Source organism: Heterocephalus glaber, unplaced genomic scaffold (assembly GCF_053883595.1).
Source record: "Heterocephalus glaber isolate CG9 unplaced genomic scaffold, H.glaber_assembly_v1.0 deba00001690, whole genome shotgun sequence".
In the NCBI taxonomy this organism is placed as follows: Eukaryota; Metazoa; Chordata; class Mammalia; order Rodentia; family Bathyergidae; genus Heterocephalus; species Heterocephalus glaber.
The window spans coordinates 5,545,684-5,569,329 of record NW_028258415.1 but is presented as its reverse complement, the minus strand read 5'-3'; the positions used below and the strand labels follow the sequence as shown (position 1 = coordinate 5,569,329).

Genomic DNA, 23,646 nt, shown 5'->3' with positions numbered 1-23,646 from the left:
AATATGAAAGAAGGGTAGAAAGGAATGGGTGGAATGGGAAAAATATGAATCAAGACATATCATGTACAGGTACAAATTCCATCTGATGAATTATCATTATGTATATCTAAATTTTACCAATAAACTTAATGATAAAAAAGAAAAAACCCACACTAACACAAGCCCAAACACATAATATTAACTTTGTCTATTATTGATTTACAAGGGTAATTAAGATTTGACTTTGATATACAGCTGGAAAGAGAAGTAATTTAATATGCTTTTCAGATAACTCTGAATATTATCTCCTCCACAATGCTGGAAAACAAGGACTTCAGACACACTAAACAACCACTTTACCACCTAGTTATATCTCCCACCCAATATTCTTTCATTTTGCCCCAAAATTCAACATATCATAGTTTCGTAAAGGTCAGATGCCATATGCAGTATAAAATCTTCAATGAACTTTATGGGCCATATTAAATGAGGTTAATGTTTAATGTTTAAGTCACATATACTTTCAATATAATATATTGTCTAGTAACAAAATTTTACTGTTAAGATTTAAATCCATTGCACTTATTTGCACTTTGAATCTTTAACTTAGGCATAATTTTATAGTATGATCCACTAGTCATTTGGAAAACAATGTTTCAGGAAGTTATGTAGTCCTTTCTATTGCTGGCATAGTTCAGAAAAGCAATATTTGTTTTGGGTTTTTTTTTTTGTTTTTTAATTAACAATAGTTTTGAGAAAACCATTTTTATTATCATTACCACCCAGCTTATTTGTGCTGGATTATGTACCAAATGGCCAGATCTTCTAAAGAACACCTACATAACATTTTTTTCATGTTTCAAGAGATGAAAATAACTGTACAAGGTTAAGTACAAAAGTACACAAGACAGCAGATACAAAAAGATTTATGTACGAGATTTTATTCCACCTGCAGCTTTAATATATTTGAAAAGTAGAATTCATTAACTAAAAAATATTGTCCTTCTATAGTCCTGTCAAGTTTAATGGAAGTGGGTTTAACCTGATCACAACACTAACACCAGTATCACTGATCTAATATTTACAAAAATTGTATTTTTCAATAAATTAAAGTCAATGCAACACCCATGCAAGCTAGAATGCTAGCTGTTTGGTAAACAAGGACCTGATATCTGAATAAGAAATCTATAAAGTCCCAAACTTTAAAAGCATGATCTTTTTCAAACTGCATCCATTCCTCGCATTGAAGATGTGAAGCCCAAACCCATTCCTCTTTGCATGTGGGTTTGTGATCTTGCCATTTCATACTGAGCATCTAGATTTCTAAATACTTCTTGTTGCTTCAATGTCTTGAAATTTTCTTCATCAACTGAGCTACAACCAGCTTCGTCTTCACTCTTAATACCCACTAACTTCCTAAATTTGACATTTTGGTCCTTGTTTCCAAAATTCAATTTTTCCCATATTTCAGCAGACTGAGATTTGTCCCCTTCTTTCTTGCCTTGCCAAAGCATTTTCCTTTTTTTCTCTCGTTCAGCAAACTTCATTGGGTTCACAGCTGCTGGGGTGTAGTAGCTCAGCACAGCTATTCCGGTCTCTGCCAATGCTTTGGCTTGCAGGGCTGCCATTTCAGCTGCCATAGCAATCTGAGGAGTCACTTGTGTTCCAGATGCCAACAGGGCAACAACATTGAGAACAGAACCTCCAGTGGCTGCAGCCGCTGCAGCCATTTCTTGTTGTTTTTGTTTTTCAACCATTTCCTTTTCTCGCTGCTCTTGTAATTTCTTGGCTCTTTCCAATCTCCTAAAGCTTCTTGTGCATCCATTGCCGTGTTTCTACCTCTTAAGGGAGGTGGACTGGGAGTCCGGCTTAAACTTCTGCTAAATCTTCTTGGTTTTTCAATTCTCTTTTTTCTATCTCGACTTCTACTCCTTGTTCTACTCCTGTTTCTTGTCCTATGCCTGTGTCTTGATCTTGAGCGGGAACGAGATCTGATCCGCCGTTTTCTGTCCCTGCTTCTGGATCGTGACTTTTTTCTATCTCTGCTTCTGGATCGTGATTTCTTTCGGTCTCTACCCCTAGATCAAGACTTCTTTTGTTCCCTGCTTCTACTACGATGCCGCCTTTCACGGGACCTAGACCTTGAATGACTTTTGCCTCGTGACAACTTTCTTTGCATTTGTGTCTGTCCACCCCATTTTCAGAAGAATTTAGTCGCTCTCTTCCTTTATCAGAAGAATACTCTTTGTCATTATGTTCCTCAGACTTGTGTTTCTTAGAGGATTTATCTTTGGATTCATGTCTTCTTGCCTCTTTGCTTCTGCTCCGACTCCTGTGCTTTCTTCCTTCATTGTCTGACTTTTGTTTTCTTTCTCTTGACCTTGATCGTGATCTTGAATAATGATGTTTTGAGGTTTTAGGAGAAACATATACATCTGATTGCTCTTTTTTCTTATCTCTATCTGGGGATGTCTTTTCTGGGGCTGGTCCATCTCGTTCTGTATCACTAGCTGCCATATTCCAGAGTTCTGGCCACTAAGGCGGCACCTCCACTTAATGCTTTCAACCGAACTGGCCGCCCTTGAACCTTTACTACGGACTAAATCAGAAAAGCAATATTTGTTAATATCACCACCTATCTCATCAGAAGAATCTTTAGATGTGAAAATTATTAAACCTCATAAGGGCAGATATATATTTTCTAAAATCCTAAATTGTTTGAAAGCTTAAATTAGAATATTGGCAATAAATACTGCCACTTGCTCTTGTTGTCCTTGAAGATAGGCTCACTTAGTTTGTCTTTAAGAAAAGGTCTGTGAAATACTTCAGCCTTAATAATCATAGCTAGTTTTTCAAACATTCTTTCCAGTAAAAATGGTGTTCCAAAAGCAAGCAGCTAGTTCAGCTCCAAACTCAAACAACTGCAGAAGTCTTTCTCTCTGAGATAGCCCCTGAACTTTGGTAAAGGACAAAAGGGTTTTATGTATGCTTCTCATTTAGTCATGTGGAATGTTGCAAAGTGTATAATCAAAGGTCAAGATTTAATATCAGGGATTATTTTAATTGCTTCAACAAAGACAATCTCAAGTGAAATTTGCTATCATTATTTTCTTCCTGTGAGTACATGGTGCTGAAAAATACAAATACTAACAATACAGTGGACTCTCAAATTACGACAGGCCTGACATATGACATAGGAACAATTTGGGTTACTTAGGTTAATGGAAGATTCATTTGCCTCTTGTTATCTATAGTGTGTACCCAGGTAAACATCCAGATCTCAGATGTACTGACTTAGAAACAACTTGAGTTAGAATCAGGCCTCAGAAACCAATCAAGTTCGTTAAGTCAAGGGTCCACTGTACCAACTCCACTGCTTTGACTCATGTAAAGACTTCAGCAATTTTATTCAATGCTTCTTTTGCATTTGTGATGCAACACATGTCTATACATGTGAAAGTGTCAACCTATTTTTTTAAAGGCAATAATAGTTTTGACCCACAGATCTCCAAAGGGAGTTCTAGGGACTCCTGGATCAACAATCTACATTCTGAGTATCACTGGCCTATGCTATTAAGAACAGTGCCAGGGAATAGCTTTTTTTTTTTTTTTAATTTAAGAAAAGATTTCCCATACATACAATTTTATTAATGTTCAGAGAAAAATATGTCTAAACGAAGCAACAGCACAGCATAGATTGGCTCTACTAGTGTATCCTTTAAATCTGGATTCCCAAATAGACAGATAGCCTGCCCTTATCACTATCTAAAACTACACATAGTTCAAATAAATATAAATTCTTGAAGTTCCTATATCTTGGAACAAATCCTTATGCTTAAGATGAAATTACTTCTAGATTATTATTATTTATAAGAATGCAAATAAATGCAATAGATTTTGAACACTGGACTTTGAAAACATCATTTTCTTAAATAACAATAGAATGTTACATGTGAAGCATACGAAAGATATATGCTTATAGGGATTAAAATTTTGTTAGGAAGGGCCAGGGATTTAGCTCAGTGGTTCCAGCCCCTGCCTCACAAGTGCAAGGTCCCAAGTTCGAGCCCCAGTATCAAAAAAAAAAAAAATTTGTTAGGAAGACAAGCGTATGCCAATATACATCCTAAGCCATGTGAGATATATGTAAATCATATGAAATACATATAATTATGTTAAATTAAAAAAACAAGGAAGAAAAGACCCTTACAGACATAAATGCTAGAGTTTTACCAATAGAGATAAAAATACAAATCTTTATGTAGCCAATTCTTATGAAATGAACCATTTCCCTACAAAATTCATATGAAATCCTAATCCCCAGACCTTAGAATACAACTGTATTTGGAGATGAGGTTTTTATAAACGTAATTAAATTAAAATGAGGTCAGCAGTGTGGGCCTGAATCCAGCATGACTGGTGTCCACATAAGAACAGAAAATCAGGGCACTGACATACATGTAGTGAAGACCATACCAGCAGCCTGGAAATCTATAAACTAGAGAGGAGGCCTCACACACACACAAAAAACCTTCCTGCTACCTTGACTGCAGCCTTTTAGCCCCCAAAACTATGAACAAATAGACTGCAGGCTGTGGTGCTTCCCTATGGCAGCTCCAGCAAGCTAAACTACCTACTATTAGCTTTCCACTGCTGTATATCAAACACCACAAACCTAGGACGTAGTTTGTAAGAGTCAGGAACCTGAGTATAGCTTAACTGAACTCTTTCCTTTAGGATCTCTCCCAAGGCTACAGTCAAGGTGTGTCAGCCAGCCATGGCTGGGGTCTCATCTAATGCCCTAACTGGGGAAAGAGCTGCTGCCAAGTTCATCCTTGCTGATAGTATTTAGGTCCTCAAGGGTTGCTGAGCTGAGGGTCTCAATTCTTGGCTGGCTGTTGGCTGGAGGCATCCCTAGTTCACGCTTCCTCAAAGCCATGCAGGGAAAGAGTCTGGAAAACAAGAGGAAAGTCACTATCTTACTGAGCCTAAGCACAGAAGTGACATCCCATCACATTTACTACATTCAGTTACTTAGGAGCAAGACACCATGGTGGTCCAATTTCAATAAAGAAGGACATGAACTGCAGGAGGCAAGGATTGCTGGGGTCATTTTAGAGTTTGCAACAGCAGTCTTTACAACAATAGTGCTGATGAGCTTCCTCTTGATAAGCAGCTTCATTTACTTTTTCTTTCCTATAATCACCTAACTTAGTGATCTTCTGTGAATCATGAGGTATTCTGCCTCTCCCATGGGGATTGCTTTGATATCCCAAACATGATGTTATAAATAAATTCTAGTTTTAATGAAAACTGGAATTTAACAATAATGGAAATATATATCACCTGTTGTGCTTCAAATTCAACATCAAGTTCACAACTTTATTTTAGAGGGAGTAAGCAAGTGAGGTGTGATTAAGTACCTATTATTTTTAGAGCACATTTCTGTGCTTATCCTGAAGAAATGAATTGATTTTATATTTAAGGTTTCTCTTACTTTTAATTCAGTCAGAAACAAAAACCATGTATCTCACCAAAGGCAGATTATAAATAGCAAGACATCCATAACACTGTTTAGCACCATTTGAAGATTTTCTTACTATTCACAATCCCCGAAGCTAGTGTAGAACCAGTTCCACTCGTCATTTAATATTTATTACAGTACTCTATAGTTTGGCTTTATTTGTCCTTGGAACATCAAGTCTGTACTCTTCTATGAACAAAAGTATAACCTTTCAGGACATAATCTTATCAGGTCTGAGAAGGTACATGCTGTTAGCAGTATATGGCTGAGGACTTGTCATATAACCAATACCTCAAGGAAAATATATTATCATCTAGTTTTGACATAAAGTCATTGGGAAATGGTATCACCAAGTACAGAAATGTATGGATTTTAAAACAGTCCCTGAGAATCTGGATAAAATATAGTTATGTCTACACAGCTTTAAACTACTTTTTCAATTTACAAATTATTTTATTTCAAATGAAGTGAAAATTGTAAATTCAGACTCCATGAAGTAAATCTTTCACTCTAGTTCCAAAATAAATTTTAGTCTTTATGCAAAGTAACTCTAATTACAAATGCAAATTAAACTGCTGGCATCCCTGAATCACTTTCACATAGCAACAGAAATATCACTAAAGCTACATAAAGCAACATGCTATTTATCTAGACTTTTATTGGTTATCAGTAAATTTCAAAAGTTAATTGTTTATTGTCTTCCCCAAAATGCCAAAGCATAGGGGGAAATTTGTCATTACTTTTTGTTTTTTTGTTTGTTTTTGGTACCAGGGATCGAACTTGGAACCTTGCACTTGTGAGGCAGGCACCGGAACCACTGAGCTAAATCCCTGGCCCTGTCATTACTTTTTTACATAGATAATATGTGAAATGATTTGTTTTTTGATACCATGGGCTCATAATTATTAGCCTTAATTATGACCCTGCTATAACCCAGTAGTTACAGAGGTGTGAACACGCACAGGTCCTTGTCTCAGGTACACTTGAGTGGAATCATCTTCCCACAGATAACAACAACAGATAGAGTGGGCAGAGGGATGAGGCTGGCCTTCTGCCATATTGGTCAGTTCTATCTTCCCCGCCTGACAACAAGTGTGTGCGCACTTGCAACACACACACACACACACACACACACACACACACACACACACACAAAGACAACCACATAACCTGAAGAAGGCTTGGGTTTGCCACAGCCAAGAAGGTTTAAATTTCCTAGCTCCTTCTCCTCACAAAGACGATCTCATCCCTCAAACACTCTTATAACCAAAATTATGGAATTCTATAGAAGTCACTCCTCAGTCCCATGAAAACAAGCACTTAAAATGCAGTTCTAAAGGTCCAAAGGGGTAGGGGTAGTGGGAAGGGCAGGGGAAAGGAAAGAAGGGAAAGGAAAAATGATGAGAAATGGAAAAAATGGAAATAAAGTCTTTGTAAATAGGGAAGGGTGGAGGGCATGAAGGGAGGGCTAGGAATGGGGAAAAAATAAGAATCAAGATGCATTATGTAAAGGTACAATTCCCAGTGAGAAATGTAATTGTGTTGTATACCTACAATGTACCAATAAAAGAATTTAATACAAAAAAAAAATATTGCCCCCCCCAAAAAAAATGCAGTTCTAACATTAAGTTTTGCCCTGCTCGCCTCTGGCTTGCCAGCTTAAACTGCTGGACTCTATTCCTTCCCTTCTTATTCCTTGCCTTTCCTTAGCCCTGTGATCCACCTGGAGATCAATGTCTTAGATCTCTTTTTGAGGGCAGGTTAATCCTGCCTCTTTGGCTTCTGTACTACAACCTGCCGGACGGGATTTTCAATTTTTTAAGCAAGATCTGGCTGGCTGTCCATTCTCAGAAGAGAAAAAATTAAACAAAATGGACCTTACTTTAAACTACTTTTAAATTTTGTATTGAAGCATCTGTTTATTATAATTTTGTACTTCATAAGATTTTGCTGTCAGCTCTTATGCCGTGAATATCTTCAGCACATACAATAGTTCAGCTGCACAAAACAGACATTAAATATTTGAATGAAAAAGAGAACGAATGGTAATTGCTCCTCCACTTTTGTTTCATGGCTGCTATCAACCAAGAACCAAGGAAAACACAGGCATAAAAATATAAAACAGTAACAAGTAACCTGGAAATGGGAACCTGAAGAGATCTTCTAAAAAAAAACAGGTACAGGCTTTTTGCATGGGTTCAGGAGCACTGTACAGTTGCTACTGAGAGCCTTTATTTATTCCTGGAATAAATTTTGAATGCTTTTTCTTTGGTAGAGAAACTATGTCTTACTAAATGAGGCATCTCGGTCCATTTAAGTAGGTCACATTTAAAGACAAATAGTGAACTCACCTAGCATGTGAGGCTCTGGGTTCCATACCCAGCAGCACAGGACACATATGCACACAGTAAATTAGAAGTTATTTGCAGGGCAACTTCATCACAAACCTTGAACCCCTGAATATGATGTATATGAATTTAAAACTATCACATTCATTCAACATACATTTTTTAAATTTCATAATTAAAAATCACACTCTCATTTTACCCTTTTATTTCAAACTATGTCTTACCACAAATTTGAACTTTACCTATCTGACTTAGATTCCTTCTGACAGCAGGTATCAGTGAATCCCCATTACTTCTGGACAAGTCAGTAGGATTTCACAATTATACAGGATAACCTTCTTCTCTCCATGGTAGGCTTAGATACCTGTACTGAAAGCTCACACATCTTTAGAAATCTTCTCAACAGCTTATTCTGTGCAGGAAGCTCATACACATGCTAAATTGTGAATTATGATGTCAGCCCCACTTTGATTCTCTATGGACCGGAAAGCCTCAGTTCCCTGTGGAGCAGCCCCTCTCCCTGTATTTAATGTCCATTGCATGGAGACAGAACCAGCCTCTCCATAATTCCACCTTCTTTCTGTAGTTTCATCTACGGGGGATATAGAATTTTCCATGGACTCCAAAAGAATAAAGACCCATGAAGTCCTTCTTTTGTATAATCCTAAACAGATTGGGAGAGACAACCCAGACAAGAGGTGCTACCCTGTTTCTATCATTTGCTGCAAGAGGAGCTCCAATTTGAGGCCTGTTTGACGACAGAGCAAGATTCTATCTCTAAAAAAACAATGCTACATAAAGAATGGAATGATAAATGTCTGAGGTGATAGGTATGCCGATTGCCCTGATTTGATAATTACAAACTATATACAAGTATAGAGATGTCACACTGCACTCCATAAATATGTACAATTACTGTGTGCCAATTAAAAATTTTTTTAAAATTTTTAAATATACCCATAAAATAGGCATAAAATATTTATCACCAGGTACTGTATCTGGAAAAAAATGATTTTAATATCATTATCACTATTGTTGCTAAAAATATGTGCAACTTTAAAATAGCTAACTTCATAAAACTATATTAATCCTATCAAAGATTATTCATTTTTCATATATCCTGTGAAAATATGGAAAAAACTCTGTCCCATAAAAGTGATAGGATTATGCTATCTAGGACATTGGTACTAGAATGAGCAGGTAACCACTAATATCTATGATCAGAAAGAGACAAAATCAATACATTAAAATATGGACTAATACAGTTACTCAATTTTATATTATATTCAAAATACTTCAAAAATACAAAACAAACTTTAGAGTATAAAAATTCTAATTAACTAGTTTTATATACTTTATATTCTTTTATTCATCCTTTTCAAATATTCAAGATGAATACTGTTCTGATAATTTATCATATAAGACTGGTTTGGGGGAAGCTGCGGGATACTATATTATTTACTTCTTATGAATGAAACAAATAATGAAACTTGATAAAATCATTCTTACACTGTCCCTCAGGAGAGATATTCTCCCTCTTCCTCTCCAATAATAGCATCCATTCAGAGACAAGATGTTATATGGGTTATGAAAATCATGCTTTACACAAAAGTATGCAAATATAAGACAAAATGCATATCTTAGAACGCTTTTGTGCAGTTGTAATTTAAATGAGAGTATGTTTTAGATTTTTTTAAATCATACTAAACATTAATTTATAAAAAAAATTTTATATAAACATGTATTTAATATCTGATCATGCAGAATATCTATGCATCCATCTAAGGATGAAATGGCAACATCTCTTACCTAACAGGAAAGCCTCTTAAGCTGTTTCTAGTTCTGAGTGTTAGACTACAAAGAATTGGAACTGAGCTTTTATGCAAGGAATAAGAGCAGAGCTGTGCAGAGGAGTGTGCATCACAGGCTATATAGTGTGAAAGGAGAGTGCTATTACACTTTGAATGTCCTCTAGAAGATCAAGACAGGGGATGGGCAGGAAGTTCTGTTTACATTCTCCTAGCACTGCTACTACTAACATGAACCAGCTTGCCCTGGTTCTGACCTTCAGGATAGTGTTTTCCACCTTTCTCTCCTGAGACTGGCTCTGTCTATGTGGGTGTCTACCATTCTGCTAACACGATTACACCACTCACTGGCAGGTTCTGGGTCAGGCACTGGTCTCACGAGGGTCATCACAGGATTTAGGTGGGAAAAGCAACCCAGGAAGCATAGGAACAGAGAGCAGTACCCTGAGTGGGCAGATAACTAGAACATGTCCTTGCAGGACTAAAGAGATTCCAGTAGTACTTAGTACGCCGCAGTCAAGGCTGGCCCAAAAGAGGACAGCAAAACCTTCCAGGATGGCATTTTGTACACCAAGCATTCACACAGATCAGAAGCCTGTCAAGAGTACCATTTTGAACTATGAGATCTCAAGTGATTATTAATATCATAAAAACCAAGTCTTCACATTGATAAGGTATAAGGATATTAGTTGGTGCATATTAATAAAGAGATTTAAATTTGTCTATATCTTTAATTGTAGGCCAATAATTCATACATAATTTTTAAAGTTTTTATAATTATACTACCATAGAATTGCAATAAGATAAATTTTGTACACTATTCTATCCTTATTTTCCACAACTTAATCTATATTTATTTTATTTACTTTCCCTTAAGTGTAATTTTAGTTGTGAGATTGGAGGGATTTTTGTGTGACGTGTAATAAAGTCAAGTCCCAGACACACTTCGGTATTAAATCCTTCAAACTTTGACTAGATATTGAAAGGACACAGACTATAAACAATGCATACCTACTTTCCCATTTTTTTCCAGTGGCCTTGTGATTTTTACAGGAAACTGCATGGACATAAGAGAGTTTTTCCTTTAAGAATTTTGATTTTTTTTAACTTGTGGTAAAATAAATATATCTTGCTTTTCTTAAGTATTCTTCTAAGAACTCAGTATAAACAATTAGTTCAAAATGTGAAAATTATAAATTTTTGTATAGCATTCCTCAGGACAACTTTGATGTAATTTAATATTAACAAATTAAAATACACATAAAAGAATGGCTTTAACAATTCAGAACAATAAAGAAAAAAATATAAAACATGGATTTTTATGGTTCCTTAAAGCATCTGGAACATTCAGCTCTTTCTGTGTATGATTCCCTCAGGGAAAACTGTAGCTAATGAAGCTTAAACTTCAGGGTCTTTCATATGCATGAGTTCCAAAAAGGGTCTGCAGAATTATGCTCACAGATTCACAGGTTTCCATAAAAGCTGTGGAAACAGGATGCATTAACAGCAGTCAATTATGCTCACCATTTATTTCCTTTCCTCTTTCCTTTCCATCACACTTATGTTTGTGCTGGATACCACCAGAGTGGCCATGCACATTTTTGGGATCTAGATAAGGAATTGAGTTGAGGATACATTAGTTTGGGTTAAATGAAATAAATTTGGAGATTTAGTCACTTCTGTATAGAGTTGTATTACTGCTAGCCATCCCAATGGAGAAAGGCCTCTAGGAACATACCTCCACCTGCTACAGGATGGTGAGATGCTGCAGAGAGGGCACTGTGATTCTGAACTACGATGGCCTTGCATGTGTGCAGAGAGGAGTATTTTTGCTCTTTTTCTTTGTTATGTTCTTTAATATCTGGCAGCTTTTTAAACTTCTTGCACTTATTGTCATTCAAAATATATATTGATTGTTTATCAGTGCAATTTTCTTTTCCTTAGTCTCCCAAATTTCATATTCTTCAGGCCCCACCATACCTGGATGCATATTATTTGTTATACTTATGAAAATATTGATATTTTGTTATTTAAATTCTAAATATAAAAGACCTTCATAGTAGAACATTACTCAAGATTTATAACATTTAATGTCTTCTTTAATTAAAACTCGTTCTTGTTGCTAAAACTAGTAACTGAAAACCTGTATTTACATCACATTAGTCACAAGTGACTAACCACAGTGAAAAGATCACCAAGGTGGAAATCATGGGGTGGGGGAATGGGTTTCTGTACAAAATAGTAACAAAAAAGGTTAACTCATCAATATACAAAAACTATATTTACTTTTCTCAATTTCATTAAGATACTATGTGATGGTTGATTGATTGAGTCAACTTGAGAAGTTTGGTTAAGAGAAGCTTAAGCTAAATTGGCTCAGCAATTCCATGCCCTAGAGTGTAGAGGATCCATCCTAGGGCTACTCATGGACTGGATGTTATAAAGTTACTGCTGCTTCTGTTCCTTTGGAGGAGCTCTAGTCTTTGCCTTGGATGTCATCTCTTAACTTCTAGTGCAGACTCTTCAGCTTCCAGCAGGGATCCTTCAGCCTTCTGGTATAGACTCTTCAGCTTTCCGATGTAGACTATTCAGCCTTATTGCAGACCCATCAGTCTCCTAATACAGACTCCTATGGGACACTGCAGTGAGCTCCAGACCTTCAATGAAATCCTCAGGTCTACAGTGTGAAGACAGACCCTCTGGACTCTCCCTCATCTGACTCTGTGGGTGGCCATTGTAAACCAATCTTGTAAACTCATACATATTTGTATATCTTGTGTTATATCTGTTTCTCTAGTACACACTGACTGATACACATTACAAATTTACTTTTAAAGGAAAAATAATCCCTACATAGGACATGGTACTTAAATATATTTACAATTAACATGCTTATTAAGCATATTTATTGAGCCACGGGATACGGATAGCTGTTTTGGAAGGCAAAGTAACATATTACGTATGGCCTAGACACTCATGAACTAGTAACTAAACTAAACATTACTGACTTAAATAACAATACCCTTTAAACTGGAAAAGTAAAGTGAAACTATTTTCTATTGAACTGTTTTACCCATGATTAATTTAAGGCACTTAAAGTCCTGCATATTTTAAGTATATATTCCTAGTTTGTCATATTTTGTGGATACTTTTATTTCCTACACACACAAATGAATGAGGTTCAATGCAATCTAAATGAAAAAAATACTACTGAAACAAGATATTAAAATGAAATTATCTTAGTTCTGGTGAAACACTGAAGCGTGAAAACAAAACATTTATCAGGTAGAGGGGAGCAAAATGATGCATTCAGGACTTACTAAAAGGTGAGTTGAAGTGATTCTGCCATAAGGAGCCCATTGTTTAGTTGCAATTACACAAGAAAAGATAATGAGTCCACCAGAGAGGACTACAATAGAGTGGATAGATAGAATCCTCTGTACCCTCTCCTACCTCACCATGGAAAGGGGCTTCCTTAAAGTACCAAAATGTAGGACAGCAGTGTTCCTGGGAGAAATGTTATTTGAATTCTTTTGTTCATTTTTTTTTTTTTTTTTGGTACTGGGAATTGAACTCAGGGCCTCATGCTTGCCAGTCAGGCACTGTACCGCTAAGCTACATCTCAGGCCCGAGAAATGTTATTTGAAAAGGTGCATTTTGGGGACCGGGGATTTAGCTCAGTGGTTCTGGAGCCTGCCTCGCAACAGCAAGGTCCTGAGTTCAATCCCTGGTACCCCCCCCCCGCCCCAAAAAGGTGCATTTCATAGAGATAGGAAAAAAACCCAAAACAACTATTACCTTCTATACACCTGACTGTAAATGCATTACATTGTGGCTGGCTCACTGTTCAGAATTTCAGAATTGCAAAGCCAAGAAGCTGTTCTGTGATTGAGCTGTTTACACCAGTGGCAGGTCAAAGAGCCACATTTCCTATGTCCACATGTGGACTCTTAGGAAGAATAATAAGCGATGATGCCTAATGAGGCCACCTAGGTAATGTAACCAAAAAACAGGAGTGTCAGAAGCCCTGGAGCTGCGTGGGCCATTAGAAATTTCAAGGTGGAAGACACGTGGTCATCCTTGGGACAAGTCCCCCAAAGGTCCCTAGCAAGAATCATTCAAAACCCCCAGAACTGGGCCGTGGAATTAGCTCAGTGGCACCACGCCTGCCTCACAAGCACAAGTTCAATCGCCTGAGTGCAATCGCTGGTACCAAAAACAAAAACAAAAACAAAACACAGAACTGGCTCATAAAAAATGGTCAGCAATCACTGATTGATCAGAGGGAATGGTGCTGCTTAGAGCAGCACACATGAAATCAGACTCGCCCAGCTCCTTGCTGATCTCCTCCAAAGGCCCTGAAGGCAGCCAGTGAACAGGAGAGGACTAGAAGTGACACAATATCAGATGTCATGCCCCAACCTGGTCCTCAAGGTCTGACCTGAGGAGGGGAGTTTTAAAAGGTATGGCACTAGTCAGGGCTGTTTAATTTCTGAAATGAGAGTGTTCTTGTGATCAGAATGAAAGCTCTGAAATCTAACAAAGACTACACAGAACAGGAACCAGTATCTATGGCGGTTTGAAGGAGCTGAGGAAGAGTAAGTTGTCTTCCACTTGTACTCCACCAAAGCCAGATGGTTACTTACAAAGCTGATTATAGTACTGTATTTTAATATAATAATCACAGATTATGAGTATGTTCATCAACAAATCTATAACCATCTATAACATAGATTTATTGAATTCTGAAATGTGGATCCTCCCAGAATTTAGATCCTTCTGGAACTGGATTTCCCTTGCAACACATCCCTCTGTTTTCAGAGTCCCATGGCCATTCCTTTGGAAGCACAGGTAAAGGACAGTCTACATTAATTATACTAGAGCATTTGTTGCGTACCCATGTACTTTCCAGTTACCTTTATCTATATAACTCACACTTCGGGAGTGTGTCAGCTCATCCATTCTGTTATTGAAGTTATAATAAGCTGAAATGCAGGGTAAAATTTCCAAACTTGAGTGAGTGGCATTCTTGGCTCACTGTCACTCCAGATGCCATCCTTTAACACTCATTGGGAATAGATATTTATCTATTACCTAGAATGCTCTGTCTCAAGTAAGGGCTACATCCTTTACAACATGAATTTGGCACTGGCATGGCATTATCATGGGGCCAGTTCTACAAGCAACAGCTTTTTGCACTCTGCCTGGCTTCATCCCTGTGCAGTTTACATGAAGGAATGTAAAACACCACCTAAATTGACTGAAAGAGGAAGATGTTTGCCTGTGGATGGCAAACTTTGAAGCCAACAGCCACAAACCTGTCTGGGACTGCATAGTTAATTTCCATTCCCACAAGAAATTAGCAGACTCACTGCCCACCTGCTAAGTGTCTGGTTTTTTTTTTTTTTTTGTACCTGGGATCGAACTCAGGACCTTGCACTTATGAGGCAGGTGCCAGAACCACCGAGCTAAATCCCCAGCCCCTTTTTTTTAAATGATTGTGTTTTGTTTTTTTTTCCTGCTAAGTGTCTGTCTGCTGAGTGACACTGAAAATAATTTCTGATAGATACTGGCAGAGTCCAAACAACATTCCCAACAGCTGGCAAGGGGGACCAGGAAAGTCCCAGGAGCTTCCTGGACTTTGTGTAAAAAAGAAAGCAATCAATGGCTACCTCTCCCCAGGCAATAAAACATCATAGGCACTAAGAAGAAACCTGGACTTTTTGCTCCTTAAAATCTGAGACTGCAGGAATTCTACCAAGTGACCTGGAAATACCAGACCATGAGCAGAAGCCTCTGAAGAGAACATCTACCATGAAGCTGTTGCAGTAGAATCAAATGCACGGCTAACATCCACACCAGCATAGCCCACCTTTCACAGTTCACCTCCCTCCTATCCAGGAAATCATCTTTCCTTCCACACAGACTGTTCTTCACACTTCCCCCCACTCTTGTTTCATTTTCCTCTATTGTTATTTTTTAAAATCTCACTGTGTAAATCAGAGGTTCTAACTGGAAAATATAAATATACATCAGCTAAAAGAAATAAGGAAAAATCCTAATACTTAAATTTACCATCATTAACAGTTTTGCTGCACTTCCTGCCAGTCCTCTCCTATGCACATACAAACATATTCCTTTCACTTTAAAGTCAGAGTTTATATACTTTTATAAAGTATCTCAATCCTCTTTAGGCACCTTGTTGATACACAGACGTTGCTGGCTGGCCTGATAAATGAATGGAGAATGACAGAGCTTAAACCATGACTTGATGGAGGAGGCTTTCCACACAAAGCACTCATACCATAGCAGAACCTACTCCCAGCGTAATTTCTGTCACAAGGACCTAATTGGATCCTTAAAATACTTGTATAAATATTTGATTCTCTCCTTGGAATGAGAAGGAAATTAATTATTCTGATTAAAAGACTGACTTTTGGAAGAAATAACATGAGACTACTATATAAATTATGTATAGGCAAAGGTAATTGTAGTCACAGAGATAAAATGCCATGTATAAAATCTTCAGACTTGTATAAAAATAAAAACAAAGCAATCTACCTCTAAGATAGCTACACTGTTTACTTCATTTATAATTTATCACTATGCTTTATTCATAAACATCTATCACTTGTCTTTGGGTAGTCAAGAAGATTTATACAGGTTCAACAGAAAGGATTAAGACACAATTTCTGTTATCTTAGAATATGCAACCCAGATGAGGAAGCTCCTCTATTTCAGATTTTGATGAATCTACATAATAACTAAAATACGATAAAATGGAAAAAAATAATAACCAAAATATGAGAAAAATGGAAAAAATCACTGAAAACCCAGGAACTTGGCTATACAAACCACTCAAGTCTTATGAAATGTTTATTTGGCAGACTAAGTGGTTCCCCCTCTCTCTTCCCTACCCCCCATTCAATCTACTTTATTTATTCAAGACTTGGCACCTCACCAGGCCTCTACTTCACTGAAAGGCTGCCAGCACACTTGCCTGCTCAACACACACACACAGAACTGATCCAACACGGCCTCACAGGTCCTTGACCTCCCTGTCTCTGGTGATTGATATTTCCACTGCATTTCAGTCACCACTCTCAGTCATTCTTTGAAAGTTGGTCCTCCTCCACCAGAATATGAAAGTTAAAAATCCCAATCTCCAAACACCAACTAGTCACTTTTCCAAATGACTTGTTCAGGGTCCCCTTGAGTGACTTTTTCCAACCAGTCCACAGACTCCTCCATTTGTCCCATCCATAAGTTCTCATTGTTCCTTAATTTCTTCCACATTCTCAGGCAATCTCTGATCCAGCCATAGGGGCCTCCATTGAGTTCTTAAAATTTGACATCAAAAGAGTTAAAAATCTACCATTCTAGCATAATGATAATTTTGAATTAAAGGTACTTTAATAACTAGAGGAGCAATATCATTCTGACCTTCCCTTGGTTTCTTAAAAGCAGATTTGTGAAAGATGCCCTCCCAACACTACAAAGAAAGCAATATTCCTATTAAGGACAAAAGTTTAGGCTCAGAGAATTCTGTATGAGCCCTGCTAAAATAGCTCTTATCTTTTTAAGCCTCCCCATGTAATCTGGTTGCTTTTTTGCAACTTCCTTTGTCCAATTCAGTATTAAGTGATTGACATTAGCTGCTTCTTTGGGGCTTCATTTTCTTTGAGGTTACACATGTTGCAAAAATCCTGTATTAAGTGAATTTGCATGCATTCTTTCCTGTCTGTTCCTATACTCAAGCCCAGGCAAAAGGATAACCTAAAGATAGAGACATAAAATTCTGCCCTACTCCCCTGCACAATGTATTGGACTGCTGCAGAACCTCGCACATGCCATCCCAGCTACTCACTGAATGAATGCTCACTCCCCCCTTTCTGTCTCATTCTTCATATCCTTCATATCTTTTTCAAGAAAGCCATTTTAACATGGTCAAATCCCCTATTTTTAGTTCTCACACATAGCACAATTTCTATTTCTTTACAGTACGACCCACATTAAGGGTTTTCTTTAATGATCTGTCTCTGCAATAAAGAAAACTCCAGGACATAAGGATCTGTGTTGCTCACTATTTTATATCTAGTACCTAAGACAGTGTATGGTACACAGCAAATATTCAATAAATATTGATTAGATGAATTCAGGAATAGAGGAATAGGGTAGGACAAATAGGATAGTGAAACAAAAAGAATGAAGACTACTCTTGATACAAATGTCTGGCTCCCTTCTTCTGAAGCCACAGGATGTGAGCTAACATGGTCCATCATTGTAGAGGCTGCTGTCACAGGAAAATAACATAATACCACTTGAATAGCATTGCCCACAAAGGAACCAAGGAAATGCTAGAAAATTTGTGTTTATTGACAACAATGAGCATGATAAGCCCTGAATTAAAAAGAAAAATCAGTTAAATAAAAATTGCCTCATATCCATACAGAAAAAAATGGATCTTCATAGTAGTAGAGCACATACAACTCTAAGGTGATATCATACTGATGCTCAATGGGAAATAGATACATAAATATGTATGTAAGAGAATCTAGTAAGTATATTGATTTAAGCTTTGAAGATTAATCTAAACTCATAAAACAGCTATGCAAAAATAGCTTTTTGACAGAATAACAAAAAAAAAGGATTTGAAAGCTATAGTCATTTCAAATAACTGGCATTCTATAATCTGATAGCCCCAATCAGCTGAAAAATCAGGTTATCCAAGCGTTAAATGAAGGAAATCCCTTGGGTGTGAGCTGTCATTACAAATCCTCATAAACACTGTGAACCCAAATCCCCTTTTAGAATAAAACGGTTCTCCGGTGGAACCTAGCCACACCGTGAACAGAACTCAACCAGTGAAGGCAGGTGGATCACGTGCTTTTTAGCAGGTTCTAGGGAAATCCTGGGCCACTTGCCCTCATTCAACATCCATTTCCTCTGTTTCTCAACATAAAATCACTGCACTTCTAGAAACCTACAAGACTCCAGAGCTTTTCAGGCATCTATTTTTCCTCCTGACATCAGAGGACTTGGTGGCTAAGATCTTTTTCATTTCCATGATTCTATGGTTCTTAAAGGTCCAGGCAGTGAGAAAGTATATTTAGGCTAAAGCCATTGCCTGACCCCAGTATTTTATAAAACAGTTTTTTGAGCACAAAATACAAGCAGAAATTGTAAATGTTACAAGTATATTCACAATGATCTTTCATGAAATGAACAGATATCTATGTAACCAGCACTCCGATCAGAAAACACAACACTGCCAGCACCCAGAGGCCCCAGCCAGGGTCCAGTCCCTACCTCTTGTACCATGGCAGTCACTGCCCTGACTGTTCTAGCAGAGGTCTATCTTGTGCTTACGTTTGATGTTAAGGGAGTAACACACTATGTACTGTGCCTTGGTATTACTGGTTTTTGTTTTTGTTTTTTTTGGTACCAGGGATTGAACTCGGGTCCTTGCGTTTGCGCAGCAGGCAGAGAAACCACTGAGCTAAATTCTCGGCCCCTGTATTACTGTATTTTATTCCTGACACTCCTGCCATTTACATGATGCTGCTGTTGGATTCTTGTGCAACAACATCACGGTGAACTGCATAATCTGATGAAAGAATGGATAGAAGAAAAAAAATAAAAGTATGAAAAGTTGTTAATGCTAAAGATCTAATTAAGACTCCACAAGCTTGGCATAAGATATATAATTGACTTTGTGGCCACGTCATAAATAGTGGGTGAAATTAAAAGCAGTTGAGGTTTACTAATACATGTTGTAATTTAGCCTCTTAATCTCTTCTCTATTAATACATATTCTTGTTTTTTAAATGTGTATCTCTCTTTGGTCCATCTCCTCCCTCCCTCCCCCTCATTCCCTTTCCCTGTCTCTCCCACTCTTTTGTCTCTTTGCTAATTCTTCCCTCAATGTCTAACACTAGAATTAATCACATACTCCTCAGTCTCTATATTTCCATTCTGGGTTAAAAAATTTGTAACAGCTGAGCGTGGTGGCATACACCTGTAATCCCAGCATTCAGGAGTGAGGCAGGATGATCGCCATGAGTTTAAGGCCAGCCTGAACTACATAGTGAGACTCACTTTCAAAAACAAAACAAAACAAAACAAAAAAACCCTACAACAATATACAAAAGACAATAAATAATTGAGGAGGGGGTACCAGGGATCGAACTCAGGACCTTGCGCTTGCAAAGCAGGGAGCAGAACCACTGAGCTAAATCCCTGGCTCCAATAAAGAAATTTTTAAAAAACTACATAATTGAATTTTGATAAATCTCATTCTAAGACATAAAAACTTTTAACCAAATCTCTAAATGTAAAATAAAAAGTAAAGTGCAATCAGGAAATCAATAATCCTTCATTATAATATATAAAATCTAATTTCTTAGAAACATTTAGCATACAAATATCTTTATAAGATCAAATTCATAGTAATTTACTAGTTTAAGACACAACCAAATCCAAATCATTTAGAAAAGAATAAAAAGAAAAAAGAATGAAGAAATAAAGACAGGAAAAAAGGAAAAGAGGGCCTCTTTGTTACACTTATAATGATTTATTTGGAAGGCCAGTTAAGGAATACTTTAAAGTATGTACCTCTAATCTATACCAGAAAGAATTAGTAATGTTGGATGTTTGATGTTCCTTTCCAAAAACTAATAAAATTCAGTTCAATAAAAAGATTAAGGATGATTTATTTAGGGATTAACATGTTCACGAAGGGGCCATAATTCTTATGTCTGGCTGCTGGGCAGCACTGAACCACTGGTGGTACATGCATGACTGTCCTATTGGATGACATGGACAGTCCGATGGGGTGGTACAAGCCACTCGATGGGACAGTCATGCATGTACCACCAGTGGTTCAAGCCAGAGAGAATGTATAAAGAATGGTGATTACGCTTAACCATAAATGTTCACTAATAAACCTAACAACCTTAACTTTCAAAAGCTTCACATCCCATGGAAAAATTCTAGATAACAATCCTTTATGATGATCCTATCACACCTTATAGTGACTGAGATTTCCTTCTTGGGCATAATATTTTTTATTATTTGTTTTACTATGAAAATAAATTTCCAAGTAAATAAGTCACAGACTATAAAGTAAATCCGTTAGAAGTCTATTCACTTCCAGCTTGAAAATTTCTCTTCTACTATTCCTGGTTTCACAAGATGTTTAAGTTCTTGTCACTGGTGAGATTGTGTGGAAATAGATGCTTAGATGTCATATAAGATGCAATATATTTTTAGGGAAAACCTGTAAGATTTCATTGGGAGAGGAGTACAAGAAAGGGGAAGAAGGGAATATTAGGTGGTATGAAAAACACATCTTAACCCAGCAGAGGTTTTTGAGCCAAGTCTGCCGATTAGAGCTGTCCAGTGTTGGATCAAGATGGTGCTCTACTTGGTCATCAGGGTTAAGTGTCACAAGAGGGGCATGACCTCTGCAGAGCCAGCTCTCCGTAGCTGAAGCTGACCTTGACTCAGGAGCCTCTCCTGATGGCCTTGCCTGCTTTCAGAGAGTAAAGTCCTCTCTGAGGGGCCCCTAAATGGCCTGTCTCTGGGCCTGTCACAGGACAGAAATAGCTTAATAGGTTTAAAAGAAATAGCTTAATAGGTTCTAGAAGCTAGGTGGGACAAGAGCAGCAAACAGACATCAATTGGAGCAACACTAAAGTAAATTCCTCTTTGAGATCATCTGGTCATATATGGACTGCTGCTTTGATGAGGACACTGAGGCATACAGAGGGAGAATTCTACCCAGTCAGAAAGAACCTTAAGAACAAGTTCTCTGAGTGTCACAGGAAATCCACCCTTGGCCTGAATGCCAGTAATTCCCATTGGGAATGAGTGACAGCACCATCCTGTGCAGGACTAGACATTGATGAAGGCCTCTTAGCAATGGGTGTGATTTATGGAACTTTTTTCCTCTGGGGCAGCTCTGAGTACTTGGCTGAGATGGGCTAATTAATCTTCCCCATCTCTTTGTCAGATAGGTAGGTCACAGAGAGCATTACCCTAAATTAAGAGTCAGAAAGAATAGAGTACAAAGATCTCTACAATTTTCCTATAATTGTTCATTAAGGAAGTACTAGAAGATCCAGGAATTTCTCAGCTCCATATTGATTGTACTTACTGAAGCAAACTTTCAGATTTACTGCTAGCTATAATTAAGCTTAACTTATATTTCTTTCCCTTCCGTCTTTCTATTTTTATTTTATTATATTTCAATATAAATAATGAAAGTGAGATCTACTATATACTTTCCATCTTCAATACAAAGATAAAGTGATATGAGACCATTCACTAACTATAGAAAACCATCAGGACAGTTCCAAGTAACAAACTTTCACCCCAAATTTATCCTGAGTTCATTTCTTTCTATAGAAATAAGTGATCCTAAAGTGGAGGGCAACAATGGTAGGGAGAAACTTGGTGAACTTACCATTTAATAAAACCTTTTGAGATTTAAATAATAGCTGAAATATGAATAAAGCTTTTATTTGGATGACTTGTTTTAAATATTTCAGATGACATATCCCATTTTTAAAAACAGCCTTTTCCAGTTCCATTTTGGTTGGTTTTGTAATACCACTATGTTTGTTTTGCTAGCTCAAAAGATGCTAGTATTCAAAACTGAAATTCTACCCAGACATATGCCAAAATGCATTTTGTATATTAGTAACAGACCTGAGTTTAAATCACACTTTGTCCCTTCCTTTCTAGGGTAATTTCTGAGCATCCTTTTCCATATCTCCATGATAGAAGATAATAATGCTATATAGAATGTTAGGTTTACATATGGTTTGAACCCTAAAAATCCATCTGCTAGATGCTTAGCCCCTAATGGAACAGTATTAAGTAGTGGTGCCTTGAAGAGGTGTGGTCAAGTGGAAGGTCTTGGAGAGTATCATTCACTAATACCCACCTCATGGGAGTGAGTTAGGTGTTGTGGGACTGGACTGATGACCAAAGTATGGTTTGTTATAAAGTGAATTTGGCTTTCCTGGATGGTTCTCATGCTTCCCCTTCTCTGCTGACCTCTCTCCTGTTTGTGCTCCTGCCACGTGATACTATCTGTCATGAGGTCTTCACCAGAAGCTGATGGCAACACAATGCTCTTACACTGCCAGAACTGGGAGTTAAGTAAACCTTTTTTCTCTATAAAGAAAAGAATGCCCATGTTCTGGTATTGTGTAATAGCAACAGAAAAGTGACTAAGACAGAGTAACTGTAAGAAATAGATTACATCCATGAAACTCTCCACTACAGAAACCAACCTAAGTGCTTTAGCTGGTTTGATATGGGAAAAAGAGCAGCATTTTGTTGTAATGTACACATTTAACAAAACAATTTCTTCAAAGCATTTAAACTGTTTTAAAAAGTTAGATATTTGAAAAATTACACACTCAAATTTTCATAAATTGAATTAAAAATAGTTCCATTAAATTTTCTAAGTTGTAGAATGTTAGCACATTTTTAATTTATAAGTTTTTAAATTCAAATCCCTAATTTATACCTTAGCTTCTGCTCCAACACATAAAAAATTAGCAATTAAACAAGGCTCACTTTCTTCCTTTTCTCTCCTTACTCCAATTCAAAGACCTAACACCCTCTCATAATCTCAGTCTCTCTCTCTCAATCTCTCTCTCTCTGCTGAACTCTTGTAAAAAAAACTTAATTTGGTATTTATCTAATTTATAATTAGGAATTTTATCATCTTAGCATTTCATTCAGTATACAAGAAAAGTTTTCCTGTGATATTACTCTTTGCTGTCAAAGAAGGGCTAGAGTACATGGAGTTCTGTGACTGTAGTAAACATGACTGCATTCTGTTTTACTTCAAGAAATAAAAGCCTCTTAGTTTCACCATATTCAATCATGTGCCAGCTACCCTAAATTCACTTGAGGCAGATGATCCATAATCCAGAAAACAGAATAAATGAGAGTAACAGGGAATTAATCA

At 37.2% G+C, this 23,646-nt stretch overlaps 2 protein-coding genes across 40 annotated transcripts in view; both read right to left on the bottom strand.

The window, feature by feature from the left end:
- The window catches only part of LOC101711305 (calcium/calmodulin-dependent protein kinase type II subunit delta), a 342,306-nt gene that overhangs the window by 216,832 nt on the left and 101,828 nt on the right, over positions 1-23,646 (bottom strand). The window lies entirely within an intron of this gene.
- On the bottom strand, positions 1,069-2,628 carry LOC101700414 (arginine/serine-rich coiled-coil protein 2-like). Its single transcript, XM_087199296.1, is given in 3 exon segments — positions 1,069-1,786; positions 1,789-2,157; positions 2,160-2,628. Coding segments are annotated over 3 exon segments (1,293 nt in total). The 5' UTR covers positions 2,497-2,628; the 3' UTR covers positions 1,069-1,199.